General features: G+C 37.4%; 1 protein-coding gene across 3 annotated transcripts in view; it reads right to left on the reverse strand.

Annotated features, from left to right (window-relative positions):
• CRISPLD1 (cysteine rich secretory protein LCCL domain containing 1) overlaps window positions 1–20,717 on the reverse strand; it is a 51,119-nt gene that overhangs the window by 14,848 nt on the left and 15,554 nt on the right. For 2 of the 3 annotated variants that reach the window (XM_006075582.3, XM_025265214.2), the window contains 8 exons: window positions 7,315–7,433; window positions 6,838–6,970; window positions 5,586–5,701; window positions 4,708–4,808; window positions 2,836–2,976; window positions 2,603–2,663; window positions 2,428–2,494; window positions 2,116–2,246 (listed from right to left, as the gene is read on the reverse strand). In XM_006075582.3, coding sequence (XP_006075644.1) covers window positions 2,116–2,246; window positions 2,428–2,494; window positions 2,603–2,663; window positions 2,836–2,976; window positions 4,708–4,808; window positions 5,586–5,701; window positions 6,838–6,970; window positions 7,315–7,433 — 869 coding nt within the window. Of the gene's footprint in view, window positions 1–2,115; window positions 2,247–2,427; window positions 2,495–2,602; window positions 2,664–2,835; window positions 2,977–4,707; window positions 4,809–5,585; window positions 5,702–6,837; window positions 6,971–7,314; window positions 7,434–20,717 lie in introns of those variants that run through there. The other variant, XM_025265215.2, reaches the window with a different exon arrangement.

The raw sequence follows: 20,717 nt of genomic DNA on the forward strand, positions 1-20,717 counted from the left end.
AGTGTTTCTATAAAACTTTTACTTAAGAGAATAATTGCTAATGTCTGAAAAACACACATCAAGCCTTTGAACAAAACTGTATATATACCACATCATCCCACCAGTTTTTAAGGATCTTTAATATAAAAAAATTCTTTCTAATTGTGAATTCCCTGCTGTGGAGTTTTTTGCAATTGTAGAGTTACAAAGAAAGGGCGACTATGTCATATTTCCTAAGAAAAGGCATCCCAAAATGAGATTCAATAATGTTTATTATTTTACACAGGAGAAACTACAAAGCCTACATTTCAAAAGTCTACATTTTTCTATTTTCTACAGAGACTATATGAAAATATTTTGTTTTAGAATAATATATTTACTATGTTTAATGGGACAAACATTTCAAAAGTTAATCAATGCTTTTGTTGTTGTTCAGTCATTAAATCATGTCCAAGTCTTTGTGACCCCGTGGCCTATAGTGCCCGCCAGGTTCCTCTGTCCATGGGATTTCCTAGGCAAGAATACTGGAGTGGGTTGTCATTGTCCTTCTCCAGGGGACCTTCCTGACCCAAGGATAGAACTCATGTCCCCAGCACTGGCAGGCAGATTCTTTACCATTGAGTCACCAGGGAAGTCACCAGGGAATTATTCTTTTATGCTGAGTCAAATTACATTTTAAGGAGAAGAAAGGTGACATGATAATTACATATTTAGAGACTTTTCAAAATGCTCTTTTATCTAGTACTTAATTTATCTTATTGGCAAAGTCAGTGTTGCATAAAATAAATAATTGTCTTTAAACAAGAAAGGAAGAATATGCGAATCAATTAGTCTTCTTGGGCATTTTCTGTCACAGGTGAAATATGCATTGTTTCACAATGGGAAAAACTATAAATTTGTACATTCTTAATGATACGATATGCAGATGACACCACCCTTACGGCAGAAAGTGAAGAGGAACTAAAAAGTCTCTTGATGAAAGTGAAAGTGGAGAGTGAAAAAGTTGGCTTAAAGCTCAACATTCAGAAAACGAAGATCATGGCATCTGGTCCCATCACTTCATGGGAAATAAATGGGGAAACAGTGGAAACCGTGTCAGACTTTATTTTTCTGGGCTCCAAAATCACTACAGATGGTGACTGCAGCCATGAAATTAAAAGATGCTTACTCCTTGGAAGGAAAGTTATGACCAACCTAGACAGCATATTGAAAAGCAGAGACATCACTTTGCCAACAAAGGTTCGTCTAGTCAAGGCTATGGTTTTTCCTGTGGTCATGTATGGATATGAGAGTTGGACTGTGAAGAAAGCTGAGCGCCGAAGAATTGATGCTTTTGAACTGTGGTGTTGGAGAAGACTCTTGAGAGTCCCTTGGACTGCAAGGAGATCCAACCAGTCCATTCTGAAGGAGATCAGCCCTGGGATTTCTTTGGAAGGAATGATGCTAAAGCTGAAACTCCAGTACTTTGGCCACCTCATGTGAAGAGTTGGCTCGTTGGAAAAGACTCTGATGCTGGGAGGCATTGGGGGCAGGAGGAGAAGGGGACGACAGAGGATGAGATGGCTGGATGGCATCACTGACTCGATGGACGTGAGTCTCAGTGAACTCTGGGAGTTGGTGATGGACAGGGAGGCCTGGTGTGCTGCGATTCATGGGGTCGCAAAGAGTCGGACACGACTGAGCGACTGAACTGAACTGAACTGAATGACACAAAATTTAAAATTTAGAGTTTTAGCATTATCTGCATAAGTTGGCTCAATGGTAAAGAATCCACTTGCAATGCAGGAGACACAGATCTGATCCCTGGGTCAGGAAGAGCCCCTCGAAAAGGCAATGGTAACCCACTCCAGTACTGCCTGGAGAATTCCATGGACAGAGAAGCCTGGTGGGTTACAGTCCACAGAGTCTGCAAAGAGCCAGACACGACTGAAGCAACTTACTTAGCATGTATAAGCAAAAGGGTTCAACTGAATTCAGAGACTTTTCCTTCTTTTTGCCCATGGATATTATGTAGCTGAAATAAGCCTTTCTATCCTCTCTCTTTATAAATTAAATTCTTCTGTGCTTTGTTCTAAAAGAAAGTAACTCATTGTTGCAACTTAAAATCTCTGGTCACAAGATTATTCAGGTACTTACCCAACTGTTTGAACACCATTTCTATTGGATTTGATGAAATAATGTTTCCTCCCTTGTCTAGTGATATCCACCCAACCACCATCATTGTCTATTATCCCGTAATGAATTGCAGCCCTACAGATACTGGATTGCTGGGAGAAAAGAAAGAGAGAAAAGATGGTGAAAATAAGAATTCTGCATGGGATACCACTCATTACTATTTATGGCTTTAAACATTTCTTAGCAAAATATCCATAAATACATAAACTATTTTTTCCATTAAAAATCAAATATTATTTGAAAGGAGTCTATCCTCAAATTTATAATACTTACCATTTCATAATGTACACTGCCAATAACTTTAGCTTTACTATCCAAACAGCCAGCAGGGCATTCATATCTAAATGAAAGAAATGGGAAACAAAATTTAGCCTCTCTGAATGTCTGTATAAAATGAAAGTATTTTTGTATCTTGTCAATTAATTTTGAGTGCAATCATAAATATTACCTATTACAGGTTGTTCCTTTGCACTGATCTCTTAATCTTACTTCACAAGAAACAATTTGAGCTAAAATTTAAAAGATAATAATAATTTAGTTGATGTACAGCTGCTCTGATTCATCCATACAGTCTAATGCCAAGTTTTTGCCACTCTAAAAATGTTCAAGATTAATAAAATATAGTTGAATATGTCAGCAATGTAGACTTCACAATTTCTGTAAATAATGCGGAGGTCTTACACATTTGCTGTGTACTTATGACTTCGTTTCTGTTACTGTCGTCGGCTACTGTCCGGACGTGGGTGTCATGGACTTGTGACTGCTGCCGTTCAATTTCATTTGTTTCTTCTTCTTGAGGGGGATAGTAACTGTCTGATCCTTCTGTCAGAGAAAAGGATTTAAGAAATATGAGTTCTTCTTAAATGTGCACAAATTATCAAGAATGACACATCTTTATATGCCTGTGTAACATTTAGTACTACTAGAAAAATCCATACTGTATATTGGCACACGTTTTGGCTTACAGTAGTGACCTTACATACTGCATTGGAGTAAATAAAGCAGGTGCATAATCTTTTGAGCCCTTGATTCATTTATGCTACCATTTGGCTAACATCAAATGGAATCATTTCTAAGCTTTCCTTATATTTGAAAGTGAAATCAATGATTCGCTTTCATAATCACACCATGAAATCTATACAGTGATCTAAATGAAGTTAAGGCTTAGTGACTTTTCATTTCTTTTCTCAAATGAAACCATCTTTTCAGGAGGATAACACTCAAAATTTTCAAAAGAATCACATTTAAAATTCTCCTGAAAGGAAATTCAACCTAAGAAGAATTGACATTTCCTTGTTATTTACCACAATATCAGTTTCCATGGAAAAGTTCCTATTGTAGAAGGAAATTCAATGTGAATAAAGAAATTCAATGTGCAGAAATTTAAATTTAACAATGGAAAATATGCAAACATTGAATTTAATATTTTTTTCCAGGCTGGCTTATATCAAGGGCTTGATGGGCACATTTTGAAAATGTGGTTATTTTCATGTATGTCCAAGAATTCAGAACCTAAAAAAAGGAAGTATGAATTCAGAGGAAAGTCAGCTTTAAAAAACATTGTGGTCACTGACAATGGAGCAAGCAGGTTGGAGGTTTGGGGGTAGAACGGATGGAAAACAGACTCGCACACAAAGAAAAATATTTTTAGGAATTAAAAATGGCTCATATAACAGAGTGAAATAAATGGTTACTTCTTGTCTACTTATTATACCTAATGAGCACTCAATCATTAAGGGAAAAAAGATCTCTGAGTAGTGAAAAGTGGCTTCATTTACACATATTTTCTAATACACTTGGTCTGCATTAATCTTCATTTAGTCATCATTAAGAATAAAGTAGTACAAGAGAGTAAAATGTTCACTTGGATACCCAATAAGAGGATGACCTTCACAAAGTTTTATCAGGTAAGTTTTATTTTCATGTGCTACAAATAAGACACCATGCATTTCATTTACTTTACATTTACTTTTGAGGACATCCAATGTATACGAGACAGCACTTTTTGCAACAGTTTTATAATATATTTTATGTGTATATATATATATGCACATATATTGTTATTTTGGCATGAGAAATTATATACTTTTGCAGTAAGAAGCAGAGAATTAGTATAATTCATTGGGCATGGTTCAATAAGAGTCACGGATAGGTATTTAGGCAAAAATTTTTAAAGCACTTAAAATAAATTGTGTTAAATTACTAAATTCTTCAAAAAAATTGACATTCATGGAAATAATTCTAGTCAACACTATATCAAGATGGTTTTTAAGACTGTAAATATACTCATCACTCTGGGATAATTTCAAAGTAGAATTAAGTGGTCATCTGAAGCAATCATGCAACTTTCCTTTAAATACAAATTAGTGTAATAGACTTATTAATGCTATAAATATTCTTAAAATATTTTAAATGATTTTTCAGAATATTGGAAAGAGAGTTCTGAAAACTTTTCATGTAACAATTAAATGTGCTTTCTGGCTTTTTAAACACAAATTAATGTGGAAGTTGGATTAAAATATAAATCAAACTGAATGTTACAATGGCACATACCTTTGTAGCACAGATTTTCTCTACAGCCTCCTCCAAAACTCGGTGGGCAAGCAGAACAGGGCCGGCCATGTTTGTAGGGGGCATGGCCCCACCAGTTTCCCCTTAAAAAGATAATTCACTCCATTAAGTGGTAGTTTATTTTTCCTTTTTGAGAAATCTTTATACTGTTTTCCACAGTGGCTGCACTAATTTACATTCCCAGCACCAGTGTACAAGGGTCCTCTTTTCTCTACATCCTCACCAACATTTGTTATTTGTATTCTTTTTAATAATAGTATTTCTGACAAATGTGAAGTGATATCTCATTGTTACTAAGTTTAGACATACATTGCTATCCCATTCTTTTGAAAATATTCTAAATAATGTGCTATATGTATTGTTAAGAATTACAAAACCAAACTTCTTCAAAACACTAACTTTTGCTATGAGATATTCATCTATATTCCATTTGTCTTAATAAAAAGAGATTTTTGACTTACATTTGACTGAAGTTTAGTTGTGTAATATTTTCCATGTAATTATTTGAAGGGTCTTTACACAGATGAAAATACATTTCTCAGTCTATAGTTTCTCATCTCTAATAAACCCAAATTATTAAATATTTAAACAATATAATAGTACAATAAGTAAAACTGAAGGCCTAAAAATATTATTCTTATCTTTACAAAGATCATAGTTTCAATTTTCACATTCCTTTTAAGCACCAATTTTATGCATCAGGCAACCATAACTGTTGCCATATTAAGTAAAGTGAGTAAAACCAGTTCACTTTACTTCATAACACACACTGAAAATGAGAAAAAAAAGTCAAGAATATAAACTTATATCTACATTGTTAAGAAATATTTACATATAAAAGCAGTGTTTCGTCTACTCACTTTGGGGAATAATTGCACACCAGGTAAACAGCTTTGGGCCATATTTGCCCCCAGATGTTCATGTTGTGGCACAAATTAATGGCACAGCCTATTCTGCTACTTGTTGCCCATACCACCTACATCAGAGGGGAAAAAAGGCTCAGTGAAAGCAGGTTGAGATGAAATAAGACAACAACATATCTGAGAGAAAATGTATAGAAGTGAACTTGAGAACCAGCTGTTACCATTCAAAATGAAATGAGGCAATGTCCAAAAGGATATTTTTCTAGAGATTTTAGGAAGTCCTTAATTTAACTTAAAAAGAGAGAGAGAGAGATACATAATAACTCTGAAAGTGAAAGCGTTAGGTGCTTAGTCGAGTCCGACTCTTTGTGACCCCATGGACTGTAGCCCACCAGGCTCCTCTGTCCATGAGGATTCTCCACAAGAATTTTGGAGTGGGTAGCCATCCCCTTCTCCAATTTTCATAAATAAAACATAAAAATCTTATTTATTACTAAATATTTCAAATATTACATACCTTCACAAGCCTACATGGCATATTAATTTTTTTAATGAAGAAACCTACCTAACAAAGGAAGAGAAATTCTCATCTTAAAACAGAAAGTACTGGAGCAAAAGTTTAGGTGTTCAAATTTCTCACACTTTAATGTGTCACTGCCTATCAGGGAACCTCCTGCTGATCTTAATCTTGGACATGCTAAGGTATACAGAAGTATGCTTTATATTCAGTAATAATCGGTCATAAAAAGTCTAGAAACTCAGATCTGTGGTGAGTTTTATCTATTCAACTCTGCCATTAATTGGTTCATTTAGTAGTTTAGGACATATCCAATGGGAACACTGAGAATTTTTCTAAAAAGATAAATGCTGCATGCATCAAATATACTGAATGTCATGGTAAATAAAACCATATTTTTATTTTTAGAAAATAAAAAATAAAGACATCTGAATATAAAGATGGTAAATTTCCTCCCATCTGCATTTATTGGGGCTATATTAAAGTATTTTAAATGTAAAATCACTGAAATAATATGTTTAAGGAAATGTCTATACATTTCTCTACTATTGTTTATAAAAATTTATAAGAGCCTATTCTACATGCATCTATAGATTTGTAACAGCCATACTAAATGATATAAGGAAGACAAGTGTTCAGTACTCTATAAGTTCTCCTACAAAAAACAAACAAAGAAAACTTTGTTAGTTTCACAAATTCAGAGGAATAAAGTATAATATACCCCAGACATACCTGTGTATAATGAGTACATACAGGACCAGAGCATCTGAATGGACAATACGGGTTACATTCATGTTCATACGGGTAGCTAAAGTCTCTTACTTCATCATACCATGCTTGCACATGAAATGTTGGGGGCCTGTATCTTTTTGAAATAAAATAACCACAAAGATCAAGTAAGGCTGGAGAAAACTAAACATTGCTGAAAGCACTGATAAAATGTGGTAGAGAGGCAGTTCTGTGGAATTTACTCATATTAAACACTTTTGCCTATTACGTCACTAATATATCAATTACCTGAAACAAAAACACGTCTAGGGTACTGCTGATCATTCTGCTATAATATTTATTTTTTTCTTATTTGTCTTGGTGTGACTGCTTGTTTTCCTTTTAGGCACTAAGCCTTTGAAAACTTACAATGATGAATTAGTAAGTATTTCATTTCAAACTCTTCTGTTTTCAGAAACAAAAAGTTATATTTTAAGCTACCTTCCCCAGTGGGCTCCCAAATTCTGTCCAATTGACGGAAGCAAGTTCGCAGGTCCATGTTCCCACAAACAAGTTTCAGCCCAGGATTCTGCAGACCGTTCCAGTTCTACATCCCATGTCTACGATTCAAAACAAAAACAAAATACAGACACAAAAGGATAATGTATATAGAGAGTTTGGACATTTCTTTAGAATACACAGTTAGTCGGTTACGTTTTCTTCTTTCTGACTTCTTTGCAAAGTCAGCATCTTAATCTGGGTTCTCACCATCTCTCACCTAGATTTTTGCACTAGCCTCCTAATGAATCTCCTTTCATCCATCCCACATCTCTCCAATCTGCTCTATTAGTGTTAAGAATTGCCTGCTGCTGCTACTGCTGCTAAGTCACTTCAGTCGTGTCTGACTCTGTGCGACCCCATAGACTGCAGCCCGCCAGGCTCCCCTGTCACTGGGATTCTCCAGGCAAAAACACTGGAGTGGGTTGCCATTTCCTTCTCCAATGCATGAAAGTGAAAAGTGAAAGTGAAGTCGCTCAGTCGTGTCCGACTCCCAGTGACCCCATGGACTGCAGCCTACCAGGCTCCTCTGTCCGTGGGATTTTCCAGGCCAAGAGTACTGGAGTGGGGTGCCATTGCCTTCTCCATAAGAATTGCCTAAGTGGACACAAATACACTTAAGTGATTCCTCTGTCTAATCACATTGAACAAATCCCTGTACACATAAAATCCAAATCCTCGCTTGCAATATTCCCTGTCATAAAACCGTTATTCCTTGCTTTTTGCTAGCACTGTTTCCTCTGCAGAACACATTCTTGTCCCGATTATTTGTCAGACAGATCCTTACTCTTATCACGATCCAACTTTATATAATACATTCTTGACACATTTTCATTTCTCTCAAACGTAAGCCATTTCCTCCTTTGGACTCTGAAGCTTTGTTACGCTCTTTGCCATGTGGCGCTTGTGGTAAACAACCCGCCCGCCGACGCAGGAGACTTAAGAGACATGGGTTCAATCCCAGGGTCGGGAAGAGCCCCCGGGGAAGGGAATGGCAACCCACTCCAGTATTCCTGCCTGGAGAGTCTCACGGACAGTAGGACCTGGTGGGCTATAGTCCATGGGGTCTCAAAGAGCTGGACACGACTGAAGAGACTCAGCACGGCACTGAGATGCTAGTGTTCATCTGTATGTCTCTGTCACGGGCCTGTGAGTGGCTTGGGGACAGTTGTTTAACTCATGTTTGTAACTGCAGCTTGTTATCTATGTCTGTCATATGGACAAGGTGGTCAGTAAATGTCTGCTGAATAAATGAATGGTTAATGAATCTGAATTCCATAAAATAGAAATGTATTTTTGTACGCAAAAAATCCAACAAGAGTGACTAACTCACACTTTAAAAATACTTGATAAAGAAACATTTACAATTACAAAATCATTACCAAAATAATTTCGTATGTCCAGAGTTTAATATTCAGTTTGTTAATTTGAAAATCAGGCAGCATAGTGAATGGGGTGGTAAAAACAAAGAATTTTCCAATACTGGGTTCAATACTGGCACAATTACAGGATTCTGGGCATGTTAGGAGGATAGAAAAATAGGCCTGGAACTAGAAAATGAGGACACAACCTAAGGTGAAAGCCGTGAAACTGGAGAAAAGCAGACAGACTGAAATAATGTTTAGGAATTTAAATTCCTAGAAGTTGATGGATGACTAAAGGCAGGCGGTGAAGGAAAGAAAAAAAAGAGGTGAAGACTGATGAGATTACCAAACTGTGAGAAAGAAAAACAGAAAGAGAAATAGATTGTTGTAATAGAAGTGTATGTCTCTGCACTTCAATGCATATTTCAAGGCTGATGCGTGAGGTGTCTGTGATACACACAGTATATATGTCAAGTGGAGAGTGGTGATAGATGATTGGGGTTCTGGGGAAAGAAATATACTCCAAAGACATGAATTTTCAAGTTATTCACTCAGAGATGAATTACTTCAGGAAGATGATACAGAATGAGAAAAAATGTAAAGCAAACTCTGGGGTTATCAAATTTGAAGAGGAGAAAAAAAAATGTTTAAGTAAAATGAACAAGGAAAAGTGGAATCAGAAAGGCTAAGGGAAAACTGAAAGAGGATTAAATTATAAAAGGCACAGGACAAGAGATTCCAGGAGTAGAGAGTGGGCAATTAAGCTTAAATGTTACAGAGAAGTCAAAGAAGATGAGGTCCGCTCAGTACTAATTCATTACTAAGAGCAATTTAAGGGATTTCCCTGCTGGTTCAGTGTTTAAGAATCACACCTTGCAATGAAGAGGAGATGGGTCTGATCTTTGGCCAGAATGCTGAGAATTCACATCAAAGTGTTAGTCACTCAGTCGTGTCCCACTCTTTGCAACCCCATGGACTGTAGCCTGCCAGGCTTCTCTGTGCTTGGAATTCTCCTGGCAAGAATACTGGAGTAGGTTGCTATTCCCTTTTCCAGGCAATCTTCCCCACCCAGTGATTGAACCTGGGTCTCCTGCATTGCAGGCAGATTCTTTACCATCTGAGCCACCAGGGAAGTCCTTTTAAAGGATGGAAGAAACCTAACCATGATTAGAGGTCAAAAGGACAAGATACTAGAAAACAAAACAAAAGGAAAAAAAAGTATGTGTGAAGAAGGGAAGTTTCTTCATTCTATGTATAATCTCCATATAATCTTGCAACAAACATTCTTGTTAATTCAACTGTGGATCTGAAATACATAAAATCATGCTTTCAAAGCCAGAAAAAAAAAGTATACAAAATTAGGATAATACTACATCTTTATTATCTACCAAAAACACACAAAAAAAGAATATTTACATGCCACTAAAAAATTAACAGCATAAAAGTATCTGGATTTCATAAAAACTTGAATTTCACTTTGAATTAATATCTAATGTTCAAGACGACTGGTTTTGTGGTATAGACATCAGAAATGTATGCTATCAATAAGTATCAGGTAAACACTTTGCCAAATGTGAACATATTATTAATTAAATTCATTACTTAAATTAGACCTAATTTTATAATTACATTTTATGTAAGATGCAAAGGCATAATTCAAATTACTGTCATTATTTACCCAAACAAATTAGGTAAGAAACAAAGAATTTGGCTTAAGTCCCCAAAAATGAGCAAGATGCTGATTTCCTTTTGTATCCCCATGGTCAGAGACAGTCATCTCTCAAAACCAAGCTTACTTCTAGGTAGAGTTCCCTGGTAAGTAGGTTATCCTTAAGAGACAAACAAATTTTTGCCTTCAATCTTGAAAATCAGGTTCTTCCATAATATTTTAGTCATACTCATGGCTCAGCGGTAAAGAATCCACCTGGCAATGCAGAGACTCGGGTTCAACCCCTGGGTCAGGAAGACCCCCTGGAGGAGGAAATGGTAACCCATTCAGGTATTCTTGCCTGGAAAATCCCTTGGACAGAGAAGCCTGGCAGGCTACAGTTCACGTGGTCGCAAAAGAATCGGACAGGACTTAGCGCCTAAACACCACCACAGTGAAAATATATTTATCCATAGGTTTCTAATCTAGCAACAAAGCAACCTCACAAAGAGCAGCCAGGCACCAGAAGAAAAACACAAACATTCCTAGATGGGGAAGGAAAAAAAAAAAAAAAAAGGCCTTGAAACCATTGGAATGGTTTTAAAACACTCTTCCCACGAAGGGTGGAGTTGAATTCCCTCCCCTTTACTTCAAGTTGAGTTAGATAGTGGCTCCCTTCTAACAAACAGAATAGCATTGTGAGATTTCCCCAGCTAGGTTAGGAAATAAAGCCTCTGTCTGATTCTTTCTCTTTTAAGGCACATATCTTAAAAGACCTGAGTCAACAAATTAGGATTTCAGCTACCCAGAAGAGGTAGCTAAAAAAATAAGATGGAGAGACCACACAGAAACAGACAGAGAGATGCAAGAGGAGTCCCTACTGTTTGTGTTTTCCTAGCCCAGACATGAGACTTGTAAGTTTGCCTGTCCAGGTCACTACAAACAAGTCAGAGACCCATAAGAAGAACCACCCAGCTAAAGGAGTTTTTAAGGCCCTTATTCAAGGTCAATTTACTCGTGTGTTACACACAATTCTACAACCTTAGACGTCAGTTTTTCCTACAAAATTGATGGATTCTTTCTAGAGAAGATACACCCATACTTCCAAGTTCACAAATATGTTGTATATTCAAAGTTTGTTTATATATCTGTTGTGTAGAAACTGGAATAAAATCTACAACATATCATTCAAATGATTCAGGCTATGTTTTCTTATTTGTAAAATACGTCAGTTGAGATAGAAGACAATTCAGGTTCCTTTAAGGACTAAAATTCAATTGTTGACTATATATTATGGACAAGTTGTTTTTACAGCATGACTTCTCTTCTATTTAATCCATTAAAAATGGGGGTGGGGGACATCCCTGGTGGTCCAGTAGTCAGATACCCCCTTCCAATGCAGGGGGGTGGGTTTGATCCCTGGTTGGGAAACTAAGACCCCACATGCTGCAGGATGTGGCCAAAAATAAAAATAAATAACACTCATTAAAAATAATAAAATAGGGAGTGGAGCATATCAAATTAACTATGATAATGCTAAAACAGGGACAAACATTATTTTAATCCAAGAACTGAGGCAAAGAGCATGCAGCTAAAATTTGCTATCAATATATAATAAATATTAGTGACAATTTTGAAAGTAATCAGTTGAAGAATCTAATCAAGCACGGCTATTTAGCATAAGTTCAATAATAGGAATCAAGAACATTCTTTAAAAAAAAAAATCACTGAAAATATAGCTGTCCTGGAAAGAATACTATCATATAACATGACAACAGCAAGCAATATATATTTTTATGCTACAACATAATATTTCAGGTTTGAAGACAGGCAATAATTCATACCCATCCCATTTAAATGCAGGTTACTCTCTATACATTTCTATTTAAATTCAGGATTGTAAATTAAATCAAGATGGCCTAACCAGCTTCATTTTTTCTCTCTGAACTATTCACCCAGGACTAATTTAAAGCCAAGCCACACTTAAAATTACCATTTCTTTATAGAACGGGTACTTGAGGTGTGCAGAAATAAAAACCACTCTATTTTCCAGCTACACGAATAAGCTGTTCCTTCTGAGAACATAGTAAAGTCTTCAATTTAAGTTTTATTACTAAAAGAAACATTTAGAATATTATTAACATACTTTGTCTCCTGGGTCATTTTTCAACCAGTTGACCATAGTGGCTCTATCATTTCCTGTGTGTATGTATATGAGAAACCTTAAACCTTGACAGAGGACTTTTAAAAGTAAACCTGGACATTTATAGTAGTTTTAGCACTAAAAGGGCTTCCTTGGTGGCTCAGACGGTAAAGAATTTGGCTGCAATGCGGGAGACCTGAGTTCAATCCCTGGGTTGCGAAGATCCCCTGGAGAAGGAAATGACTACCCACTCCATGATTCTTGCCTGGAGAATTCCATGGACAGAGGAGCCTGGCAGGCTCCAGTCCATGGGGCTGCAAAGAGTAGGATAAGTCGGATACAACTGAGCAACTTTCACTTCGCTTCACTTTAGTACTAAAACAATGTGTTGTAAAATCTGAAAATTATGTAGCTATCTAGACATATACAGAAAATTCCATTGACTGCTCTTCTTTGTGAAATGTGGTGAGCATACACAATTCATACTCCTACCAGAATACCTGTTATGCTGTTATAATAACAGTCAATGACAGCTGCAAATCATTGAGGAGTGGAGTTTTTAATAGAGTTAATATTGCTGGCTTACCAGAGGTTGTATCCCTATACATGAGGCAAAGACAGTCATTAGTAACATAACTCTTGCTCTCTGATACTGAGAATAGTTCCTCTCTTAAAAAAGATTCAGTTCAGTTCCTCAGCTGCATTGGACTCTTTGCAACCCCATGGACTGCAGCACGCCAGGCTTCCCTGTCCGTCACCAACTCCCAGAGCTTGCTCAAACTCATGTTCATTGAGTTGGTAATGCCATCCAGCCATCTCATCCTCTGTCGTCCCCTTCTCCTCCTGCCTTCAATCTTTCCCAGCATCAGGGTCTTTTCCAATGAGTCAATTCTTTGCATCAAGTGGCCAAAGTACTGAAGTTTCAGCTTCAGCATCAGTCCTTCCAATGAATACTCAGGTCTGATTTCCTTTAGGATTGACTCGTTTGATCTCCTTGCAGTCCAAGGGACTCTCAAGAGTCTTCTCCAACACCACAGTTTAAAAGCATCAAATCTCCATTGCTCAGCTTTCTTTATATAGTCCAACTCTCACATCCATATATAACTACTAGAAAAACCACAGCATTGACTAGATGGACCTTTGTCGGCAAAGTAATGTCTCTGCTTTTTAATATATGCTCTCTAGGTTGGTCACAGTTTTTCTTCCAATAAAGATTTTCAAATATATTTTCTTTACTATTGTACATTTATAGTCGCTAAGTTGTGTCCAACTTTTACAACCCCATGGGCTGTAGACCACCAGGCTCTTCTGTCCATGGGATTCTCCAGGCAAGAATACTGAAGTGAGTAGCCATTTCCTTTTGTAACGGATCTTCCCAACCCAGGTATCAAACCAGCATCTCCATGATTGACATACAGATTCTTTACCACTGAGCCACCTGGGAAGTCCATTTACATAACCTTAAAATTCTTGTCCTGGAAATCACTGTCATTTTGCAGTGTCAAAATTATTGTTGCAGTACATTAAACCAGAGTTGAACGCAATGTTAATTAGTCACTAGGAATCTGCCTGAAGAGTGTTTTCTTATAATTGAGGCTCCAAAATTATTAGTACAAAAACTAAAGAGAATAGTAGACTATTTTTCAAATAAAAGTCAAACATTAATTTGAACTTTTTAATTAATTATTAGTACTAAAGATTGTATTAAAGCACATGGAGTAAAGTTTTGTGATATTATCTGCTTGATTTCTGTACTTAGACTCTTCACACATAAACCCTCAAAGATGAATGGTAGGCCAAGGAAATCAGAATTGAAAGAGACACATGTACCCCACTGCTCATCGCAGCACAGTTTACAGTAGCCAGGACATGGAAGCAACCTAGATGTCCATCAGCAGACGAATGGATAAGAAAGCTGTGGTACACATACACAGTGGAATATTACTCAGCTATTAAAAAGAACACATTTGAATCAGTTCTAATGAGGTGGATGAAACTGGAGCCTATTATACAGAGTGAAGTAAGTCAGAAAGAAAAACACCAATACAGGATATAAACACATATATATGGAATTTAGAAAGATGGTAATGATGACCCTATATGCGAGACAGCAAAAGAGATACAGATATAAAGAACAGACTTTTGGATTCTGTGGGAGAATGTGAGGGTGGGATGATTTCAGAGAAGAGCATTGAAACATATATTACCATATGTGAAATCGATCACCAGTCCAAGTTTGATGCGTGAAACAGGGCACTCAAAGCAGGTGCACCAGGATGACCCTGAGGGATGAGTTGGGGAGGGAGGTGGGAGGAGGGGTTCAGGATGGGAGACACAGCCCATGGGGTTCAGGATGGGAGACACACCTGTGGCTGATTCGTGTCAATGTACGGCAAAAACTACCACAAGACTGTAATTAGCTTCCAATTAAAATAAATAAATAAATAAATTTTTTAAAACAAGGGATGGAGATGACAAATGTCTCTTTATCCAGAAAGATACTGATGAGCACTTCCTGGTGAAGATACCATGATAATTAGTCTACCGAAGGAAATATTCTAAATGACACTGAAGATGTAAATAGTTTATTTCATATATTGGGTTGGCCAAAAAATTTGTTCAGGTTTTTCCATAAGATGCTGCAGAAAAAATCTGAACAAACTTTTTGGCCAACTCAATAGTTTCGATTCACCAATTAAAAAAACATTATGAGTAAACAAATAAATTTTAATAGGAAATTGACCAGCATGATCTGACACGTTTAAATGCACACAGAAATAATCTACTGACTGGAAACTCTCACATAATTTAGTAACTGTTTAATGTCATTCTAAAGAGGGAGAAATATGACTGCAAGATTTTCTACCATTCTACAAAACCCCATCTAAGTGGCTTAAGCTATGATAAGTCTTTTCGAAGATATGCTGAGACATGAAAAGACATAAGTCTTTTCAAAGACATTCTTGCCTGGAAAATCCATGGACAGAGGAGCCTGGTAGGCTATAGTCCACTGGGCCCGAAGAGTCGGACACAACTGAGCACACATGCTTTGAAAAATAGCTTTAAATAGTTAAGATAAACGTTTACTCGAAAATATTTTAAAATAGCAAGCAATGTTGTAATTTTCTATTCAAAAGAGTATCTAAATAATCTAGATATAATGTTTTAGTTCATTATAACTTTTGGCAAAATTGAAACAGCTTTACTGGGTTTTCAAGATAAAGGCAAAAAGAAATGGTCCTTGACTATCTTACTGGACTTTTAAAATATGCATTGCTGTCTGGCAAAGTAACAACATCAAAGCACAATAGTGTTTGAAAATGCAATTACGCTGGACATCTAGATCTTGGCTGAAACCTCTGGTCTTATAGTCCTACCGAAAACTATAAATTACAATGAAACTATAAAATTTGAAAATGAATTCCATGAACATCTGTCTTTTTTAGATGTATATATCTGCATACAGACGGAGAAGGCGATGGCACCCCACTCCAGTACTCTTGCCTGGAAAATCCCATAGATGGGGAAGCCTGGTAGGCTGCAGTCCATGGGGTCGCGAAGAGTCAGACACGACTGAGTGACTTCACTTTCACTTTTCATGCACTGGGGAAGGAAACGGCAGCCCACTCCAACGTTCTGATAACAATAGAAGCTATCTCTTAACTAAGAAGCAAAAGTTGATTTGTGACTTTCAAGACTGCAAAGCCAAAGAGTTAGTTGCTCAGTGAGGTCTGACTCTTTGTGATCCCATAGACTATAGCTCACCAGGCTCCTCTTTCCCTGGGATTCTACAAGCAAGAATACTATAGTGGGGTGCCATGCCCTTCTCCAGGGGATCTGCCCAACCCAGGGATCAAACATGGGTCTCCTGCACTGTAGGCAGATTCTCTATCATGTGAGCCTCCAGGGAAGCCTAATTATGATTCTAGAGAACTATTTCTGAATCATCCCTATTGGATAAAGTTTTAATACTGTGCCAAACAGAGAAATACAACTGAAAACCTTCAATAAAACTTCACAGTAAAACTTCTGCGTAACTGAGTAAGATAAGAAGTTATTCTCAATAAATAGTTAACACAGGTATTTCTTCAAGCTTAGTCCTGAAAACCCAATGATAAATCTTCAAAGTAAGGCAAAGACTTTCATATGTAATTTTTCTACACAGCTAAAAGGATGATCAGGATTTTCTAGCCAGCTCATGAATGTACAAGCAGTTGAAGAAAATCAAAAACACATAGAGCTATCTCTTTCTAAACCCCACCTTTAAAAGGTAATTCTTATCCTGCCAGCCCTTCTGGAAAAACAGGTTTATAAATATCCATCATATGTCAAAACATAAATCCCTCTCAAACCACTGTTGTGTTTTCTATTTACATCAGAAAGTGCAATCCCCAAATCTGATGGAATAAGCTGTCAATGTGATCTGCTCAATAGCAATTAACTGGAGCTCTAGGAAAGAACCTGTTTCTCAATGAAAATAACACAGGTGACAATTCACAATGCTTCAGCTTCAAATTCCAAAAATAATGCCTCGTTATAAAATCTTAGCCACCTTCTTTTCACCCTGATGGTGGTATTATCAGAACTACAATGAAGAGCCAGACATCAAGGAGATCAATCAATCAATCTATGCTAAAAGAGCCTATGAGGTTTTTGTGACAAAGTCATCTGGTACAAAAAGCACTGGAAAACAGTACATTCCTTACAACTTGGAAATTACCTCAGGTGTTTTAATTCCTGTGCTTCACCTGCTTTGAAAAGACTTTGTAGTCACAGGGAAAATGCACGAGGCTCAGATTTCAAAGGGAACACCTGTGTTTCTGGCCAGAGAGGCTTTGCCAGGTACTGAGAAAATAGCAGCATCACCCCAGGGCAAGGCACATATGAGGGTCTCCTGGAAATGACAGAGATGTGGGCAGATGTGGCAGTGTTTTACCTAAAATCTACTTCAAAACAAAGCCTTGGAAGTCTTAGCAAAGGAGCGACTTAATGATTAAGGAAACTGCCTCTTCAGTTTACTAAAATTAAAATAATTTTTGGAATGAAAATTTCATGTGTGGGTGAACTCACAAGATCATTTTAGTTACACCCACTGTTTTGATATTATACAGACAGACTGAACGCATGATGTAAGGTAAATTGTCCTTGTGATGCCGCAGAGCCGTGAAATCAACAAAATCCTTACCTTTCTCCAGAATGTGTGCTCATTCGCATCTCATCTCCTTGCCTAGGCCCTCCCAAATCTGGCTATAACTTACTTACCTACCTCACTTACCATCCACCCCTTCTCAACCTGAGCTGACTCTACTGGAACATTAAAATGCCTGTACATCATCAGGAGATCTTGTTAAAATTCAGATTCTGACTCAGTAGGTCAGGAGAGAAATCCAAGTTATGACATTTCTAACAGAAGCATACACTGAATAATTGTACTTCAAGAAGCAAGGTTCTAGTACCTGTCCGTTCACATTTCTCGGCCACAGAAGCCATCAGAAATTTTCCCCTACGAGACTATTCTTTCTTTCCTCCCCTCCTTGGTTACTTAAACTTTATCCTTTCACCAAAGTCCTGTTAACAGTCTCTCTCCTCTCGGAAGTCATTTCAACCACAATACGTATTCTATTTATCTCACCCTTCTCTGAATCGTCTTATTAAAGACAACAATCACTATGTGTTCTCTGACCTCTGCTTCTATTTTGGATTTTAATTCTCAAAGCAGAATTTTAAATCAAAGCTGGGCATACACACTGAGGAAACCAGAAGGGAAAGAGACACGAGTACCCCAATGTTCATCGCAGCACTGTTTATAATAGCCAGGACATGGAAGCAACCTAGATGTCCATCAGCAGATGAATGGATAAGAAAGCTGTGGTACATATACACAATGGAGTATTATTCAGCCATTAAAAAGAATATATTTGAATCAGTTCTAATGAGGTGGATGAAACTGGAGCCTATTATACAGAGTGAAGTAAGCCAGAAAGAAAAACACCAATACAGTATACTAACGCATATATATGGAATTTAGAAAGATGGTAACAATAACCCTGTGTACGAGACAGCAAAACAGACACTGATGTATAGAACAGTCTTATGGACTCTGTGGGAGAGGGAGAGGGGGAGAAGATTTGGGAGAATGGCATTGAAACATGTAAAATATCATGTATGAAATGAGTTGCCAGTCCAGGTTCGATGCACGATACTGGATGCTTGGGGCTGGTGCAATGGGACGACCCAGAGGGATGGAATGGGGAGGGAGGAGGGAGGAGGGTTCAGGATGGGGAACACATGTATACCTGTGGCGGATTCATTTTGATATTTGGCAAAACTAATACAGTTATGTAAAGTTTAAAAATAAAATAAAATTAAAAAAAAAAACAAAAAAACTGTCTCATACCTTTTCTGTGTTTTCCATGTCGGCTAATATAAAACTTGACATACAATATATTACCAATATGTACTCATCGATTTTCTCTAGCCTCAGCTGGCCTGGCCTGGGCAATATGGATCACAAATGGCCTTGGATCACAAATATGGAACCTAAACACCCTGCATAAAACATACTAGTGTGCTATAAAATCAGGTGGAAGGGTATTCATGGTGCTGCTGTTGTTTATTAGCTAAGTCGTGTCTTGCTATTAGCTAATTTTGCAATCCCCTGTACTGTAGCCCTCTAGGCTCCTCTGTCATGGGATTTCCCAGGCAAGAATTGGAGTGGACTGCCATTTCTTTCTCCAGGGGATCTTCCCATCCAGCAAGCGAACTTGTCTCTCCTGCATTGGCAGGTGGATTCTTTATCACTGAGCCACCAGGGAAGCCCAACTTATGACATACCTAGGCTTGGCTAAAGATAAATTTTTGAATAGTTGAACATGGATTATTTTTGTAAAAGCCATATCTTTTTACTGATTTTGTGATAAATTCAAGGCTATAATGCTTTCATTGTTTTTGTTGCCATTTAGGAGAGAAGTTGTTAATCTTTAACACTATATTTAAGAGACCTCAGTATTTAAGGAAATCCTTTAGTAATTGAGAAAGTACAATACCATCTATCAGTTCTCTAAGTCTTGATCTATTAATATTCCAAAATCACTGCAGATGATGACTGTAGCCATGAAATTAAAAGATGCTTGCTCCTTGGAAGAAAAGTTATGACCAACCTAGGAAGCATATTAAAACTAACAGCATTTCCTTGTTGAAACAGAATTAATCAAATCCTTTTTCATTCCACCCATTTTAGAATCACTGCTGAAAATCTTGTCATCTTTTTACTTTTTTTATTCATTCCATTGTTTCCCCTTCCAATTAACATAAATGGAGCTTAGAGTATGTGTCAGCCTCTCAGCTGAGGAAATGCAGAAACTACTCAAGCACAGTTCCTTCCCACAAAGGAAGGTAAGGCAAGAGAAAGAGACAAGGCTGTAAATAACAAAGGCAGAGACAGGTAGGAAATGCTGTAGAAGCCAAGGAACTGGGGTTAGAGTGTACCTAACTCTGGACAGGGGGGTTTAGACAAAAAAGGAGATTAGTCTTTAGGTGAGACTTGGAGGAAGAGGAGAAATTCACTGGAGAGAAAACAAGATGCACATAAGTCATTCCAGCATCTGCAAAAGCAAAGGCTTGGCAAGATGCCTACAGCCTAAAAAGCCCAAGGTATATGGAATAACGATGCAGGCAATTTTATGAAAGAGCACTGCTTTTCATTTGTTTAGATGTATTCACTGCATTCACTGAACTCAAGCAACAGAACTCTTCTCTCAGCCTTTTCTTTCTAGACAGGAGTTCTGAGGTTCTTTCTTCATCTTCAGTCAAAAGCCTCCCCTCCCCAACCTCTTTCTTTTGGGGCTTTAGTTTCCTGTCTCTGGACACCTGATCTCACTATAGGTTTTTTGAGCCCATCAGTCAATCATTCAATATTTCAGATTTGAATTTGCCATGTCTTGAACAAACACAAGATACAGTTTCATATTTTATTCCTAGCTCCTTTATTGGATTGTCTCCTGTTTAGATAAGGTTACCTGAACTGTTTGAGTTGCAACAGCAACACAAAGGGGAGAGTTATAAAAAGTAACTCCCATGCTCATTCTTGGGTCTTATCTAATAGCTCATGATCTGATCTAGCTGACCTTTTCTACACCCCCACCCCTTCCCCCAGCCCTCACCTCTGCTCTTGCTCACTTCTGAATTCTAC

This window comes from Bubalus bubalis, chromosome 15 (genome assembly GCF_019923935.1).
Source record: "Bubalus bubalis isolate 160015118507 breed Murrah chromosome 15, NDDB_SH_1, whole genome shotgun sequence".
In the NCBI taxonomy this organism is placed as follows: Eukaryota; Metazoa; Chordata; class Mammalia; order Artiodactyla; family Bovidae; genus Bubalus; species Bubalus bubalis.